Below are 18,662 nucleotides of genomic sequence, written 5' to 3' on the forward strand. Positions count from 1 at the left end.
ATTTAGATATTCAACCTTTATAGCCAAGCATGAATTACCAGAGTGTGACATCAATCCCAGGAAGATGCCTGACCACTTCCTCTTGGTTTCTCTTGTAGGGATATAGCCCCACCCATTGGGGGCGTGTTCGCCTCGGGCTAATGTTTACGGATAAATCTGCCGGGCATGATCCCAGCAGCCCCTTTTTTCTTTTGCTCCGCTTTTCCTGTGCTCCGCGGGAACCTGTGGTCCTGTAAGTCTATTTCCTTATTAAAGCTGTATATATCTATATAATCTGTCTGCATTCATTTGCGCCGCCACATTCTCTGACTAACTCACACAGAATGCCTAAACTTTCCCCCTCCTCTCTTCACCATGGTGCCTTCCTTTGGCAGTCAGACGGAGAGAGGAACCCTGATCCTGAATGCAGGTTATGAGGAGGGAGGCCATCAAAATGACTCCTCAGATAATGTGTGCGATGCTCATTCTTCAAACAAACCCGAACCCCATTAGTAACAAGACAAGAACGTGGCCATGCAAGTGACTGGATCAATAAAGAGAATGGATGTCCCAGATAAACAGACCCTTCCCTGGCTGCCTATTTACTGAACTGCCCACTGCCCAAACAGACAGACTCCGAGCTCCAAATGTGCGCATTCATCACCGCGCAGGAGCAGTCCCTGGGACACAATGTGGCTGATGCAACCTGACACTGTGGTTAATGTTAAAGCGGAGTGTGCTCTTAGATGGACTGGAGAATTATCGGCAGCTCAGATGAGAAAAACTTGATTTAAGTGACTAGCATTAGCCATCACCAGAAGGGTTAGCCAGAGATTTACCTCGTCTGGAGCTTAACATCGCAGCGTATGCAGCAACAGTCCTACGCGCTTACTGACCAACAGGAAACTAGAGTCAGAAAATCCCCACTCCGCTTTCCATTCATTGAGAAAACTGAGTCTTGAAGATATTTAGGGTCTCAATCACTCCTCACTTTAATTTAAAATACTTGATATTATTCAGAAGTCGGTATTCATTCTGGATAACAAGCTAGAATTTTTTGTTTCCCCTCTCAATCTCCAAAGCTGTAGCCCGATAAAAACAGAAGTGTTTGCTAAGTCCTTCTTTTTAGTACAAACTCACTTGCCCAAACACATTTTGAAAAAAAAGGGGGGGTGGTTTCAAGGGTTCTGGTAAATCAGAAGATTAGAGCCTATCTCCTAGATTTCAAGTGGCATTCCGAGGGCACTGTGTCCCACCTGCCTGCAGAACGTCTGTCCTGGATCCCCTTCTGGTTTTCCAAGGAAGCCTGCATTCTAAGCTTTAAACCCACCTAGACCTCATTCCACCTGCCAGAGCTTCCCTGCTCTTCCCACTCACGGTGTGCTTCCAGGGACCAGCATGGTCCCCTCCTCTGCTCTTGCTCCCAGAGGCTCCCGTTTATAGCAGCTCACTAATATTCCACTCCATATTTCAAAATAGGAGAGGACAGGAAAACAATTGGGGTTGTTGCTCTTTTCCCAGAGTTTTCAGGGGACACCCTTGTTTGCTGTGACTAAAGGGAGCCCTCAGCCTCCAGTCTACTAAGGAAAGGCCTGCAGAGATGACTGCCCTATGTGTTAAGCAGTAGGCAGGTTTACAGCCTTTGACTCAAGAGACTGAAGAACCAAGGTCATCCTCCTGCAGGCCAAGTGCAGACAATTTGATCTTGCAAGCTTCCCTAGGCCAGATAAAAGCCTGGGAATCTGCAGAACAACCCTAGGCTCCTGGCCTCATTTACTTTCAAGCCAATGTACAAGCACCAAGAAAAATCAAGTGGTTGACCTGAGCTTCAGGCATTCAGAGGACATTAATTGTAAGTAATTTCTTAACGTCCTTCTCAAATCTTTGTGAATGATAGCCATTTTATAAATTAAATTTTGCAGGTGTTTAAAGGGAAAAAATTGGACAGGCTAATCAGTAGATTAGCAGAGCAATTGTTACACATTTTGTCTACACTACTGGGTTCTATAATTAAGTCTGAAACCAAGAACTCTTTGGTGTATGCTCAGGTTTAATTTTAAACAAGCAAAAAATAAAAACAAACCCAAACACCATATGTATAAATAAAATCTAGCTACAAATAACACAATGATGATGCTATTTCCTGATGGGTCCCTCCAAAAGAGACCTCTAATAAAAGACTGGAAGGCATAAAGGGGTATGGGATGAAAATAAAATAAAAGCTTATTGCACAATATCCCCATAGAGTGTCTGTTTTCATGGCAGTTGGCAAGGAACTGCAACGACATTATTTCAAACATGTCCATCTCTAGCGTCTATGATCTCTGCTATATGTCCCTATGGTCCACTGGGAGCATCAGCGTATCCGGAAAAAGAATCTGTCTGTTCCTGTCTCGATTCATGGAAAGTAAAATGAAGAAGCAAAACTTTGATGCTCTTAGGAGTTTGTGTTTATTAAATTTCCATTACCATTCAGAACACTACAAACTTGAGGTTTGAACAAGGAAAGAAAACAGTCATCTATGGCTTACATTGGCCGCTTTTCTTCAGTTTTGATTTCCTGATTTATTTCTAGATACTAGCTTAGACAACAGGATATTTATTTCCCATGAAAAAGAAAAGAATATTAAATAAATTCTAAATGGAAAAGACTACTATTTGCAGTCTTGTTACTATTCTTTTTTAGAAAGATAATAAAAAGAATATTTTAAGCACTCTGCTATTTTACAAAGCAAAATTGATATTAAAAGGTTGAACTCAGGCTGGAAAGTTGGCTCAGTGGTTAAGAGCACTGGCTGTTCTTCAAGAGAACAGGTTCAATTCCCAGCATGCACATGGTAACTCACAACTGTCTATAACTCCAAATCTGAGACAGATACGTGCAAGCAAAACACCCATACACATACAACAAACATAAAACAAACTAAAAGTAAAATCAAAAAAGGTCAAACTCGATGTTTCTACATCTCTTGCAAAAACAGTAAGGATGCTTTGCAACCTCCCAACTTCTTACGAATCTTCAGGATAAAAATGTTCTCATGCCCTGTTCCACTGTGGCCTCAAAAGGGGGATTGGAAAAGAGTGAGTTATCAGCCCTCTAAAAAGTTGTCCCTTTTTGAACCTCATGAAAGAGGAGGCAGGAAAGGTGTAAGAGCCTGAGGGAATGGAGGACACCGGGAGAACGAGACCCTCAAATCAACAGAGCAAAGCTCATATGAACTCCCAGAGACGGCAGCAGATATACAGGCTTACAGGGTCTGTACTAGGTCCTCTGCATATGTTTTACAGCATTGAGGTTAGTATTTCTATGGAATTCCAGAGTGTATGAACGAATGGGTCTCTGATTCTTGTGCCTTTGGGGGAGAGGCTCTTTTCCTTCTGTTGGGCTGCCTTGTCCAACTTCAGTGTGATGGGTTTTGTTTTATCTTATTATATTTTATTTTGTTATGTTAAGTTGTTGTCTCTCAGAAGCCTGTCTTTTCTAATGAGAGACCAAAAGGCAGTGGACCTGGATGGGAAGGGAAGGGGGAAGGAACTGGAAGGAACAGAGGGAGGGGAAACTGTAATCAGGATACACTGTATAAAAAAATCTATTTTTAATGGGGGGGAGTTGTCCCTGTCTCAAACAATGGGATTGATGTGCCCTCGTTCACCCAATGCCTGTAGTCTACATAACCCTCCCACACTGGTTTAAATGTCTTTGCGTCAGCAGTGGAACCTTGTAGAAATTGGGATTTTATAAGATACCTTATGAATTAACACCACACACATCTCAGAGCCAATATCTTGCAATGTGTAAACTTGTAGCTGCTTGAACTCCTTAAGAGATTACAGCTGTGACTCACGGGCCTCTCAAAGACTGTTAGTAGGAGCAGCTTGCAAAATGCATGCTTGCAGCAACCCAAATAACTTCTACATAAAATTGAAGTTAAATTTAAAATACACCATAACAGGTTAACTCGGCTTCCCCCAGCTCACCTAACTTTAAAGGACCAAGCTTTATGAGAGGTGAGTGTGACGTGTTTTTTTTCCCCTCCTGACTGAGTCCCAAAGAAAACGAAAGACTGGAGAAGCAAATGAAATTTAAAGAGCTCATTTTCATGGGCCTTCATTTTGAGTGAGTGTTGGGCTATTTTTATCCTTTTTTTCTTTCTTTTTTTTTTTTTAAAGCAGCAACAACACCATGCTGCCTGTATATGCAAGCATTTGTGATGAGGCGCGCACAGGGACCCACGGCACAGCTGTCCAATTTACATTCACAAAGGCAGGTGTTGCTCAGACACGAAGCAGGGGTCGGCTGAATACCGGTCCTAATCGCCTACCTTGTCTATGAGAGTTTTCCTTTGTAAAGTTATGCATGCAATTTGGGTTCAACTTGGAAGCCATTTTTAGATCCCAGCATGCTATCCAGCAAGAAATGGGCTGTCATTATAAAGCATAATTTACAGCGTAGTTAATTTTACATTTTTTTAAATTTTACATTAATTTTACATTTAAATGTCTACTCTACACCTAAGACAAAACTCTAATCTGTATATTCATTATTTACTGTTTTCCATCTCCTCGGTATTTAGAAACACTGTTGTTATGTAGAAATGGGAAGGATTTCTTCCTCTTTCTAAGATGATGTCACAATCCTGACGATGAAGACTAAGGACTTTATTAGATGATACAAGAAGAGATACAGCTATCTATCTGCCACCGTCTGCAGTGGGGAACACACTGAGGCTTATAACAGCAGTTCTTAGAGATGGCCGGATGCAGGGCTGGGATCTAATATGAGCCATTAGGAAACCTAATCCCTAAATGAAATGACCACAAAATCCTACCAGCTAACAGCAATGCAGCAGCTGGACATGTTTATAGTAATACAATAGGATACTGTTTCAGAGGTAACACTCGGGGACAAAAGAACCCAGCAGGTAAGGGAACACGCTTATTTCTCTATTTGGAGAAACTGAACAGGCAGAGGTTTGGGATACACAAACAGGAAAGAAGACAGGTAGTGTGTGCACTAAGGGGCCAGAGAGACCAGCAGGCAAAGGCACTGACCAAGTCAAACCACAGCAAGATGCTGGGCACCCATCCCAGTAGCTCCTCATGGAAAGCTCCTCATAGCAGGCCTCCCTTCAGCACTGATTTTGCCTTCTATAAATTCCAAATACTAAATCTTACCCTGGTTCCCATTATTCATCTTTCAAATACGTATGCTATGGAAGCTTACATTCAGTTTGATCTTAAACTTTTATCATGATATTTTACAAGCATATATGTATACACCTATATGAATATGTATGTATATACACATATGTGTGTATGCATATTTGTATATATACACACACATATATATACTGTATAACATAGGACTCTAGACTGCTTTTCCAATGGCTTCAGATGCCTTTCTTCAAAGGCTTACTACAAAGTAGTATAGCTTACTTTACAAAGTCTAACTGTGTCTCCAGGGTTGTGACAAATGCATCTTGCTTGGCCTTATTCTCCAGAAGCAGTCCATCAAGATTCAGATCCTTAGTCCCTCAGAATTCTAGAATGACAAAAAGCCCTGTTCTACAGCCATATTCTGGGGAGGAATGCGAAGTATTTTGATGTGGTGAGTAGGGCTTTAAAGAAAAGAAATCACTGGGCACACTCCCAGGGCCATTCTAGTGCTCAGCATTCAGAAAGGGAGCCCGGGCTCCTGGAGCTCACTCCAATCCCCACCCCAGGGAAAGTGAACCCCACTCCTGACCATCCCCAAAGACATCTGACAATTTCCTTACTTGCCTCCTAGTTCCAATGAAGCTCATGAGCCTAATTCTTACAAACTGCTACGAAAATTCCAACTGGCTGAATTCTGCAACCTAATTCTTCAGGCATTATGTTTTTTGGGCAGAATGGATGTGACTCAGATTTGCAGGCGATTACACGCTGCAATGGTGCTTGCAGTGCAGTGAGCCATGATTAGCATTCAAGATTGCAAACATTAGAAAAGGCAGGTTCCTGCTGCAAGAACGGAGAGGTTTTTATCTTGTATCACAGAAAGGGAAATGCAAGTGCTTAGCAAAATGTGTGCGGGTTTGTGAATTGTGGAAGTTCTACAGATCAATGGGAAATAATCAAGGCCTAGAAACTGACTTCGGTACTCAGTGGCCAAAGGCTTTTCCAGTTCTTTAGGGTTGGGATGTGAGTGTGCAGATGTGTACATGTGCTTGTTAAGACATCGTACAGTCTGTTTCCCATCAAGAGTGGCTGATACTATTATAAAAGGCTGTTTTCGGACCTAAACTGTCTTTTTAAACAAAGCTAAGTGGGACCTGTAACTACGGCTCTTCCTGTGTTTACACACCACACTCTCAGACATGAGCTGTTCATCTCTGCCCCTCTTGTCAAGCTCAATCAACTTTAACATAGTGTGTCAAGGGAGGTTTGACAATGTTTGTCTTTACTAGACTCTGTGAACCAGGTTGTGGAAAAGCAGCAGCTCTATCCCCACTGTATGGGTATACTAAAGCCTCTACAGCTAGTGTCTCGCTCCCCTGAGAAATATCTGTCGTTTTTTTCTCTGGTGGGCTCTGGACTGTGCCCTCTTACTAAGCCACCTCTGGTTAGGACAGTGGCTGGGACTTCAGTGTCCTCCTCCGATTCCACTCACCCTCTCAGAACTCAAACACCAAGCCACGAGAAACTGATAGACAAGTTACGTTAGGTTGGGGTTTCTTATTACAAAAAGTTAAGCATGACAGGAAAAAACGACAAAACAAAATCAAAACACGCAAAGGGGAGGGCCACAGTGTGTCCAGCTAGGGCTAGGAGGCGCATGCGCACGAGGTGGCCAGCGGCCTCACTAAGGTGCTTACCTTGTTTCTTTTGAAGTAGGCTCTCCGGCAGGCGGCAAAGCACTTCTCGCTGCAGAAGCTTTTCACCTCACTTCCCATACTCAGGGAATAGCGCTTGATTCCCACTTTCTGGCACCAGGCACACATTATTTGTACATTTGACACATCATCTTCTATAATAAAAGTATAAGAAAAACGTTCATATCAGAAGCAAACATCCGTTCGTATTTAGACACACCCTGACCCTGACAGAGCTCCCGGGGTCGACTTGCAATTTCCGAACCTCACCATTTTCTGATAGAACAGGATGGCCAGTCTTATGGGGTGGAGAGGTAGGTACATTTGTTTGTTTTTCTCCTCAGGGGTATGTGGATGCTGATGTTTCCACAAGGCATTTTACTTAGAAACCAGAGCATGACTACAAAGCTGCAAGAGCGCCAGGACCTCTTCGCCTCCTCTCAAAGTGCCTAGTCAAACTAGCCACAGTGAAAAATGAAAGAGGCGCGTAAAATAACCCGTTTATTCAAAGGTCCTGCAGAAAGTCTTCAACATGGGCACTGGGTAGGGAACTTTGTGCCATGGGAACCTGAGTGTGCCATGCAATGTCCTCGTGTGAACGTTGACAGTCGGGGGCCAGCAGCCCTAGGCATGCTCCCATCACAGGTAAGTGAACTGTGCTATTGTTTCCCATTGCAGTGTGATCCCCAAGTCAGCTGTCTCATCAAAAACAGAGAAGTTGTGAATGGCCAGATCCAGGCAATGGGCAGCGGGAAGACCTGGCTTCCTGGGCATTCTCCTACAGTGAGCCTTCAGGCACTGGTACCTCAGGGAAGCACCGGCCTGATTTAGCATTTGATGTGGTTTCTGGGCCTTGGAAGAAGGGATGGTAATGAGGGTATGAGAACATTCTCAGCCAGACTGCAGTGGGGGTGTCCTCTCAGCTCCTAGAAGACCCCTCAACCATGTCAACAGGTGCTCAGATGGGTTCTAGATGGTATGCCAATATTTTTAATATTTAAAACACTATATTGCATTTCCTTTATGTGAGAAGGAAAACTTATCCAGCATAAGCTACCACGACTGTCATGTCCATTATTGCTTAAGACAGATGGGCTGTTAAAGAGAGCAAAGAGAATGAATTAAATTAAATAAACTGGGTAAAGCACAGTGCAGATACGGAGAAACTACAGTAGGGTGGAGTCGGTGACACTCAAATGCCTGAAACTTGGGAATATCGGTCTCTTTTAGGGAAATAAAAGATGATATTAGAAATATTTTAAAATATTTTCTGGCTGCTTTTTAGGAACTTTCACTATATTTTGAATAGAACACTTCATCCTTTCATTTGATTCTGTGTGTGTGTGTGTGTGTGTGTGCATGTCTGAGTGTCTGTGTGCATATCTGAGTGTTAGTTTGCATGTGTATATATATATATGTGTGTGTGTGTGTGTGTCTGTGTGCATGTATGAATGTGTCTGGGTGTGCATGTATGAGTGTCTTGTGTATTTGTGTGTCTATGTATGTGTCTGTATGTATGGTGTATTGCATGTACGTGTATGTGTGTGTGTGTGCAAGTGTCTGTGGACATGTGTGTACGTGCGTGTGTGTGTGTCTGTAGGCATGTGTGTGTGTGTCTGTGGGCATGTGTGTGTGCATGTGTGTATCTGTGTGCATGTGTGTGTGTGTGTCTGTGGGAGTGTGTGTGTGGAGGCGTGTGTAGCTCTAGTTGCCACTATTAGCAGCAATCCTTCTTTACAGATTTGTTTTGTTCTAAGCCAGACTCATGATTCAGACATGAATAGGAATCACAAACTACCCAACAAGCTCTGGTGCAGCGTGTCTGATTTCTGAGTAAAATTCCCCAAAGACTAATTGCTAAGCAAGGCCTGATCCATGGGTTGTTGACATATTCATGGTTCACAGAGTCTGTCATGCAATCATTCCATTTCCAGGGGAAAGATTTGGTTTGAGGCACTGTGACCATCAGCCTGCAAAATTAGAAACAAACTAATTTGTAATGCAGTGACATGGCTTTTTCTCCCCAAGTATCCACTCAGAACCACGTGCAGCACTTTGTCTACCATGAAAGAATAAACATTGTCATTTTAATAATTTGTGCTATTTCTCAAATCACTTTTCAGAATCTATGACTCATTATCAAACAAGACAGCATAAAGGAGAATCTTTGATGTTAGTAAACACTTTTGATAACATAACAGCCTTTAAATAAAGTCAAAAATATAAATTCAAATGTAACATAATTACTGCATTGACAGATGTGTTCTGTTCAGAATCTTTTATTTCTATTTCACATGATTTCTATATGGATTCCTGTCTACAAATAGATACTTCATGTGGCATGAAAAGTCAGCAAGAGTTCTCTAGGTGACCGCATGGGAAGTGTGTCCTTGGATTAGTAATCATTTTAAAATGATTGCCCATCACTACTACACCAACAAGCACTAATAATTCCTATTGTGCCCATTGATACAACGCCTTAAAATCTTAGGCTCCTGAAAAAGAAGATGACACCGCACAGCTCTCATAAATGACCCAGGCAATGGTCTTGGTTCTGGTGAGATCTGTAAGGGAAAAAAAATGTCATGAAGGAGATCATTTGTTCTCACAGTTGAAGGAGGACCCGATTTCCCAAGGAGCCATTCCAGAACATTCATCTCCTTTCAACATGTCTGGCTTGACAAAGGAAGCGTGAGTTTTAAAGTCCTGACTTTGTTAGCTGCGATGGACTGAAGCAGAGACTAGAAGGGTAAGGCAGAGCGCTTAGCCCACCACAGGGCCTGGCCCTGAGGAGGACACACACATGTACAGGATCAAAGGGCATCTCAGGCCACCCGGCTTGTCATGTTCTAAAGAGTGGCAAGGACACCACTTTCTGACAACAGTACCTAACAAATAAAAGCATTAAAATTTAAAACATACTAGGTTCATAAAATATTCTTACTAGAAAGCTCCAGTGTGGGAGGTAAGACAAAGGAATCGTGCAGTTTTGGTTTTGCGGTGAGAAGAGTTGTCGGATGGTAGCTGGCATCTGTTTTGTTAAATAAATCAGCATTCCTGTCCATTCTGCTTCCGACAGGCAAATACTCTGGGAAAGACCCAGCAGATGTCTCCTGTCCTGTCATCCAACTTCTCAACAATGAACGACCCGAAGATGAGTCTGAGAAGTGGGTTATTCCAAAAGGTCACAGAAATATTTTCAGACACGACAGATACTCCAGTCTTATAACAGCCAATTAATGCCACACTTCGGAAACTAAAAGAACTGTAATGGTTTGTCAGCCAGAACAGCTCAGATTCTGTCCCCAGACGCAGTGTCTTATAGAATGACTACCCCTAAAAAGTAAACCTTTCCTAAGAAATTGCAGCCAAAATGTGTTTCAGTTAAATCTGTTTTTTCTTTTTCAATCTTGAAGTCTGGTGAGCTTTTTATCGTCAATTTGACACAACCTAGAGATGTGGGGAAGAGGAAACCTCAGTTGAGGATTTACCTAGATCAGATTGGCCTGTGGGCATGTCTGTGCAGAATTATCATGGTTATTAACTGATGTAGGAGGATCTAGCCCACTGTGGGCAGTACCATGAGTGAGCCAGTAAGCAGATACCACCCATAGTTTCTTCTCCCGTCTTGAGCTCCCAGGCTGACCTACCTCAGTGACTGACTGTGACCTGGAAGTATAAACCAAACAAACTCTCTCCCAATTTGCTGTTGGTCCGAGAATTTCAACACAACAACATAAAGGAAACAAACTCTGGTAACGGCATGTGTGCTTACCTGGCGAGACAGAAGGTTTGGCAACTTAGCTTTTTCTTAAGTGGACCTATTTTCAATGATTTATTTATTTTTTAAGTCTCCAAACTAGATAAAAGTTTTATTTATCTCCTATGTAGGTTAAAAGTGTGCACCATTAAAGACTTGGGGTTATATCATTGAAGACTCATAGGACTGACAGGCTTATATTGCGGCTTATATTATGGCAATTAGCCTGTATTTTTCATAATGCAGCAACAAAGGCAAAATGTTTAGTGTTAAATAACATTCCCAAAGTGAACAGTTTGTATACCATGATAGAATTTTCATGTGCCACATATAAATATTTACCAGGCAAGAATACATGTTTCAATTAATCAGGAAAGTTGGTGCCACCTCTTTAGCATTTAATCAAGTAAAATGTTTGTGGCATTTTCTTTCTAATGTTCAAAGAGCTATAAGACATTTTTCTATTGTGCATTCCAGAAAAAGAAGTCCACATTAATAACTCTAAGATGAAATAAAAGTTGTATTTGTTTATAACCGTACAGAGAAATATGAGAGTGCACATTTCTGAAATGCCTTGCTGAAGTGGCTTGAGCAATTGGTGACTTTTAAAAATAAGGATGGCCATTGGTCAGTGGTCTTCTTAGGCCACTTCAACTGAAGCAGTGAAAATAAATACTGGATTACTTGATATGAGCCCAAGGAAAATCGAGGGGACCTCAGCAGGCCCCAAACAATGATGCTGTGACTTTAGTAGCAACTTTCATGAGAGTATAAAACTGAGGACAAATTAGAAGGAATTTGCTGGATCTCCTGTCACAATTCCTAGAATTCACACATTCAAACAACCATTTGAAGACCTCAAGTATGTATGAAACACCTTGGGAAGTTGCCTGAAGATGCTCCTGTGTGCTCTCCACACTGTGAAATGAGAGCCTGGGCAGAGCTCGCGGTCAGTTTGCTTGTGGGAGCAGCTAATTTAAGAACAGGACAAAGGGGAGGCCAGCAAGATGGCATGACTGGAAAAGGCACTTGCCGCCACGCCTGGCGACTTGAGTTTCATACCCAAGACACATGTGGAGGGAAGACAGAACAAACTTCAAAAGTTGTCCTCTGACCCCTCTCTACACACCTGTTACACACACACACACACACACCCCGCAGGCAAAACTAGAGTTTAAACTTGATTTTCTTTTCAGTCTATCTGCACAGAAAGAAATTTCATCTTGGAATGATTCAGTCCTAAAGATCTTAAGGCATTCCAAGTTAATAGTCTCTATAGCAGTGGTGCTCAGCCTGCCTAAAGCTGCGACCCTTCAATACAGTTCCTCATGCTGTGCTGACCCCCAAGCATAAAATTACATCATTGCTATTTCGTAACTGTATTTTTGTTACTGTTATGAATCATAATGCCAATATCTAATATGTGACCCTGTGAAGGGGTCACGATCTACAGGTTAAGAACCATTGCTCTAGAGGCTCCTGCAGGAACTTCAGTACAATTCTCCGTGCTCTGGAAGTGAGCCCATGAAGAGGGCTGTGGAAAATTTGAACCCTGTATCAATAGGAAATCATGGCTGCCCACCATCCAGTACTTCCTAGCTTTCAGGCACAGCGTATTTCACCCTCCTCTCCATCATTTACTTTTTTTTTTTTTTTTTAGCATTAAAGGGTTTTATTTTTATTGACCACAGCATTTATTTCCTTTATATTCTGCAAATGTTTCCTTTGATAGTGTTTTAAATTTTTAATTAAAATATTATGATTTTGGTAAAATCGTACAACATACGATCTATCAAATTAACCATCAAAAGTATACAATTTCGATAGTAAATATATTCATGTTATATTGATGCTGTAAAGTAATTCTCTAGAAATTCTTTGCCTGTCTCTGGTCCTTACCACCAGAGGGGTTATAGACTTGTGCTGCTATGTTCAGTTTTTTTTTGTGTGTGTGTGTTTTTTTTTCTTTTTTAATTAAAATTTCCAACTGCTCCCCGTTTCCCATTTCCCTCCCCTCCTCCCACACATTGCCCCCTCCCCCCACTCCCCTCCCCCATCCCCACTCCTCTTCTCCTCCCCCCAGTCCATTCCCCCTCCCTCTTGATACTGAAGAGCAGTCCAAATTCCCTGCCCTACAGGAAGACCAAGGTCCTCCCACTTCCATCCAGGCCCAGGAAGGTGAGCATCCAAACAGGCTAAGCTCCCACAAAGCCAGTTCATGTATTAGGATCGAAACCTAGTGCCATTGTCCTTGGCTTCTCATCAGCCTTCATTGTCCGCCATGTTCAGAGAGTCCAGTTTCAACCCATGCTTATTCAGTCCCAGTCCAGCTGGCCTTGAAGAGGTCCCAATAGATCAGTTCCACTGTCACAGTGGGTGGGTGCACGCCTCGTGGTCCTGATTTCCTTGCTCATGTTCTCCTAATCGCAACCACCCACCACCAGGCGGACACTCACTCTTTCCCTACTGTGTAGGTGGGAAGCGAGTTTCGAGGTGGCGCCATCTGCTCCAGCTTGCACAGCAAGCCCACACCTAAGTCCGCCCGCGTGCAGGCCTCCAGAGGCGGAGCTCTCAACCCCTGGACCTTAGCGACCAGGGCCTTTCCAAGCAGGTAAGGCAACACACCACTCACACGCACATCCCCCGTGAAAAGGAACAAAAGCTACCTCTGATTTGGCGACTGACAAACACACAGCTGAGAGACATGCAGGTAGATTTAGCATGAAATCAGAAAGGTCAAGTGTCTTGGAGGAGACAGATGAAGTGTTAGTCAATCAATACATGTTGATTGATTTTTTAAAACAAACAAACAAGTTAAAGGCCCATGGTGCAAGCTTTGCTCTTTTATGACTGGGAGACACAGTGCTACAAATATTCCAGCTGAACTTGCAGCAGCAAGCACTCCGTAGACGGCAGAAGGAATAGCGGGCAGGAAGCAGCTATTCTAACCACAAGGCAAACAACATTCTCACCAGCCTTCTCAGGACAGGGAATCGCTGGTACACGAGTCCGTCTGGCTTTTCATGTGGGAAAGGGAGATCACCCACATACCTGATTTCAAAGGTGCCACTGTGAAATATCCTAGTTTCAAAACACTCCACCTCAGTTGCCCACTAATATTAAATTCAACCATTGGAGGATCATTTATTTGTCTCTATTATATCTTACTCCCAAGTATAAAGTTTCTAAAAGCAAAGAGTTTCTCCATATTTGTAAATCATAATTCTATTTATATAAACATAAAGTTTATATTTTAGGCTCAGTGATTTATTGTGGAAAGTGTCCACGGATGAGGGGGAGTGGCATGCTGGAGGTAGGGCTGGCTCCAGTGAGAAAGGCAAAGAAGCAGAAACGAGAGAAGCAAGGGCACAAGAAGCCTCAGGTTACTGCTAAGCGTATGGCTTGCTATGTGTGTGTGCACACATGTATGTGCATGCATATCTGCAGAGGCCAGAGGACAGCTTTAGATACTGTCCTCAAGAACACAGTCCATTTTCCTTGAAGCAGGGTCTCTTATTGGCCTGAGCTCACAATGGGCTAGACTGAGTAGACCGAAAGATCCAGGGATCTGCCTGTCTTTACCCAACGAGGGAGTTACAGGAACCCTACCACACCTACTTAAAATGGATTCTGGGGGCTAAACTCATGTCCCCAAGAAATTTACAGACTGAGCTATTTCCCCAGTTCTCGGGAATCTTTTTGAGCCCTAAAATTCAGCACAAAAGATATGGAAGTACTAGGGAAGAATGGCATATAGCTAGGAATCATTAGAAATGAAAAGAGGGAGATCTACTGTTGGCAGCTTCAAGGTGTGACATCCTTCACACAAATAAGATAATGGCGTATACTGCTTTGCAAACGTAAGTGGCTACCGTATGAAACACAGCATGACATGCATCATTACGTCTTATTAAAGAGACCGAGACAGAGACACTGGTGTAAATATCGCACCTTCAATGCCCTGGTTTCTCTTCCTATGGTGTAATGCTTCTGCCTTTTACCAATATTGACCATTGTATCTGGGAGTAGTGGGAAGTCTTTTGAGTAGTAATGCTCAAAATCACACTGCTGCTATGCTATACATAAAGGAAACATCCCAAGATTTACCGCAAATGAGAGACACACGAAATGATAAGTGTCCTCTGTGGGTAACCTGGAGAGGCACCTGTCTCTCCAGCTATCTTCTCCCATGGGTGACATCTGTATAGCTACTGACTGTTTTTGAATACAAGGAGCAATCCAGGAACAGGTTAGATCTCGGTATCTCAGATTAAGAGTAAAGCCACTGATATTAATAAAGAAGCCTCACTTACAATTAATCTTTTTTTAATGTTTGAATTAATAGTTGACAAGATGTTACCAAATATATCACCATACTGCCAGATATTCTGTAATTAATAGATGCAATTTCTTTGTAATTATTACATTAACAATCCACACATGGGTGGATCTTTCTAAGTGCCTGAGAAGTTGGCTCTTTTAAAAAGTATCAAAGTAGCAGCTAGGTGTCTACCACTTTGGTAACTGAGCTATCAAAACTTTCCCAAGAGAAGAGTCTAAATTACTAAAATTTTACGCACCTAGTCGCCATTAAATGACTAGATACAATTAAATGATAAAGGTCTGTTGGCTTGAATCCAAACATCCCTCTCAGGCTCACATTTTAAAGCCTGCTCCCCAGCTGATGGTAAAATTTTGGGAGGGAAGCCGGGCAGTGGTGGCGCACGCCTTTAATCCCAGCACTCGGGAGGCAGAGACAGGCGGATCTTTGTGAGTTCGAGGCCAGCCTGGTCTACAAGAGCTAGTTCCAGGACAGGCTCTGAAGCTACAGAGAAACCCTGTCTCGAAAAACCAAAAAAAAAAAAAAACTTTTGGGAGGGAAACTTAGCTGGTAGAGGGGTCACTGGAGACTAGCCCTGGGAGACTGAGGCTAGCCCTGGGAGACTGAGGCTAGCCCTGGGAGACTGAGGCTAGCCCTGGGAGACTGAGGCTAGCCCTGGGAGGTGACACCTGCCCTTGGCTCCTAACATGCTTTCTGCTTGCTGGTTCACCGCGATGACAACAGCCTCTGACACATGTTTCTTCCACTCTGTCATCCTCACCATAGTGGACCTAAACCCTGAGCCAAAATAAAATGTTCCTCCTTTAAGTTGTTTGTGCCAGGTTTCATAGTCACAAGTTTAAAAAGTAACTGATAGAATGTCAACATATGAGCCTTTGAAGTACCTAAAATATCACAAATTTTCTTTTGAAAGTAGTTCTGAATTAATTTCAAGACTATAAGTTCTCCACATTATCCTAAATTGAGTAGCGCTTAATTCCCAAATAAAATCTTATCACTAGAGTCTTTTGCCTAACATACCATGAGTCTGAGGACTTGTTTTCGTGGTACCAGAAGGCACGGTGCAATCTTCCAAAGAAAGGAAGCAACTAACAGTCCCACTGAACTATGACACTTATGAACCATAACAATGATCAGAATGGCAAAAGGACCCTAAGGGTGCAGTGGTGGTGCACAAGCCTTGGCAGGAAGCAGCAACTCTCTAATTGTATTTAACATCCTCTCAACAAGAGAGCGACTATTCTATTACTGGAAACCTGGGCAGCTACCCAGGACTAGTAAAGTCAGAAATTCTAGGAGGAGAACCTACAACCACTGCTTCACTAAACCAGCACCATCCCTTCCGACATGTTAAATATCTGTACTTATACCCACAGGCAAGGAGAGTCCTCACCCCCTACCAAGGAAATGTCTCTTTGAAACAGAGAGAAGCCATTACAGAAAACCACAACCAAACAAAATGCAGAGTTGTGGAGACCCATCACAATGGATACCTCTAGAATAAAACACTCCTGTACCTAGGGCTCAGGAAGCAGTGCAGAAGAGGGAGTAGAAAGATGTTAAGAAGCAGAGGATCAAAGAGTTTGCTGTGAGATTGTGTCTTGTCAGAAGCTCTACTCAGCAAGTCTCATCAACATGACTGCCTAAATACAAGCTGAACGAGGACAACAGCGGACATGCCCAAGGGGACAATGGAAACACCATGAGGCCTCAACACTACACAAAAACCACAAGTAACTAAGGAATGAGGAGCATGGGAGAAAACATCTTTTCCAGGGAAGAGCACACCAAAGGGTTATCCAATACCAGTGGTCTGCCCTGATAATACAGTCATACAAGCAACATTATACAGACTGAGAAGGTTGTATTTGTGTATTTAGGAATATATATATGCATGCAACAACAATTTATGAAAGAAAGAAGCTATGAATTTGGAAGCATAAGGAGGAAAATATGGAAGTATTTGTAGGGAAGAAAAAGGAAGGAGAAATGTAATTATATTATAATCTCAAAGACTAAAAGAATGAAAATCTAGCCTCTATATGTAGACTAAAACTTGGTTCTAATAAGTCAAAGAAATAAATGCATATTAAGCCAAATTACAAAAAAAAGTTAAATTAATTTTTCAGTTTCCTAATGAAACTCTCCCAGGTAGTTTCTAATTATGTACCTATTATCCTATGTCATTATAGATGGAGAAACTAAGGATGCATTTCCTGAAATAATCAGGGGTTTACATGAAGGTATTCATGCTAGGTAACTAACAGGTGAAGGACATTGAGTTGAACATGATGTGGCGTTGCTTGAAAGAGAAAAGACAGGAAGTGTGTGGCCCAAGATGCAGCATGCAGGATGCAGAATGCAGTAAGAGAGGATCCAAGATCTTCAGGAGATGTGTGGGGACCACAGTGGGGGAGTTGGATCTTGAAGGGCTTAGAAGGAGAGCAAGCTCAAGGCAAGGAAAGACAGTGAGACTTGCAGGACCCAGGAAGTGGCGGACAGGGTTTCCTAAAGACACCCAGCTGACCAAGGCAGTGTAAAGGGATAGGTCAAAGATAAAACTGGTGGAAATCGGCATGGATATGGTGTCTCTTGAATATCAGTTCACAATGGGAGAGAAGAGGCCTCACTAAAGAGCATGAGAGCATCATGTGTCTCGTTCATTGCATGTGCTTGATATCTAACCTATGGACCATGAAGGATGGATGGATGGACAGACGGATGGATGGATGGATGGATGGATGGATGGATGGATGGATGGATGGATGGATGGATGGATGGACAGGTGCAGAAGAAAGGCAATGAGGTTCTGATCTTATAGAATAACAGTGAAAACAGGTTAGAACTTCAGAGGGAAACTAAAACAAGAACCCCAAATGTAGGCTCCCAGAAACAATTCTAATTACAGACAGCTCATATTCCTATGTTTCTAATCAAACAAAGTCACCCAGAGAGTTAGTTCTTGTTGGAGACCAACTCTGGAACCAGGTTCACACAGAAAGAAGTTGCTTTGCACGCACCAAACCTTCCTTGCTTATTTTTCCAGCACCTAACAGAGAAAGAAAATAAAAGGAGAGCCCACAAATTCCCAAAGCTGGGCACTGAACAGCCCTAACTTGGACTCTGAACTCCTACAAGGCCAATGAGACACAAGTGGAAAATTCCTTGATGGGTCTTGGTCAAAATATAGAGGCATTAGAATTGCTATGCAAAGTTACATTCAGGTTGAGCACAAGGTATATATTAAATGCAAATGAATTTGACTTTTAGACTTCTATGTCACCCCTAGATCGTCTTATTATGCACATGCAAATATTCCAAAATCTGGGGGAGGATCCAAACACTTTTGGCTCTATGCGTTTCTAAAAAGGGCTCCACAACCCCTAATTTCCTCTTGAATACCACACGGAACCTGGAATCTTCAGTGCTACACTCCTAAGCCCGTGTTTCTGCTTTCCTGGGGCTGACTGATTCACTAGGAAAGAGGCTGCAACCCACAGGTCTCGGGGACATGCCTTCCTTTGCCTCTCAGCACTCACTGTAGACAGTCTGTCTTCCCTATATAATCACCCAAGAAACTCGAAAAGGAAGTGGGAAAGTTGACTTCAGAATAAACAAAAACCAAAGCCCTATATGGAGCATTTCCCAAAGCGTAGCCCACAGAACACTAATCTCATGGGGAACTTAACTGACTGTTATTTTTAAAAAGACTTCCATGGTTAAACATGTG

General features: G+C 42.6%; 1 protein-coding gene across 2 annotated transcripts in view; it reads right to left on the bottom strand.

Moving 5' to 3' along the window:
* Sobp (sine oculis binding protein homolog) overlaps positions 1 to 18,662 on the bottom strand; it is a 168,928-nt gene that overhangs the window by 114,373 nt on the left and 35,893 nt on the right. For both annotated transcript variants that reach the window (XM_057762050.1, XM_057762049.1), the window contains exon 4: positions 6,834 to 6,985. In XM_057762050.1, coding sequence (XP_057618033.1) covers positions 6,834 to 6,985 — 152 coding nt within the window. The remainder of the gene's footprint in view (positions 1 to 6,833; positions 6,986 to 18,662) is intronic.

Source organism: Chionomys nivalis, chromosome 2, assembly GCF_950005125.1.
Source record: "Chionomys nivalis chromosome 2, mChiNiv1.1, whole genome shotgun sequence".
Classification (NCBI taxonomy): domain Eukaryota; kingdom Metazoa; phylum Chordata; class Mammalia; order Rodentia; family Cricetidae; genus Chionomys; species Chionomys nivalis.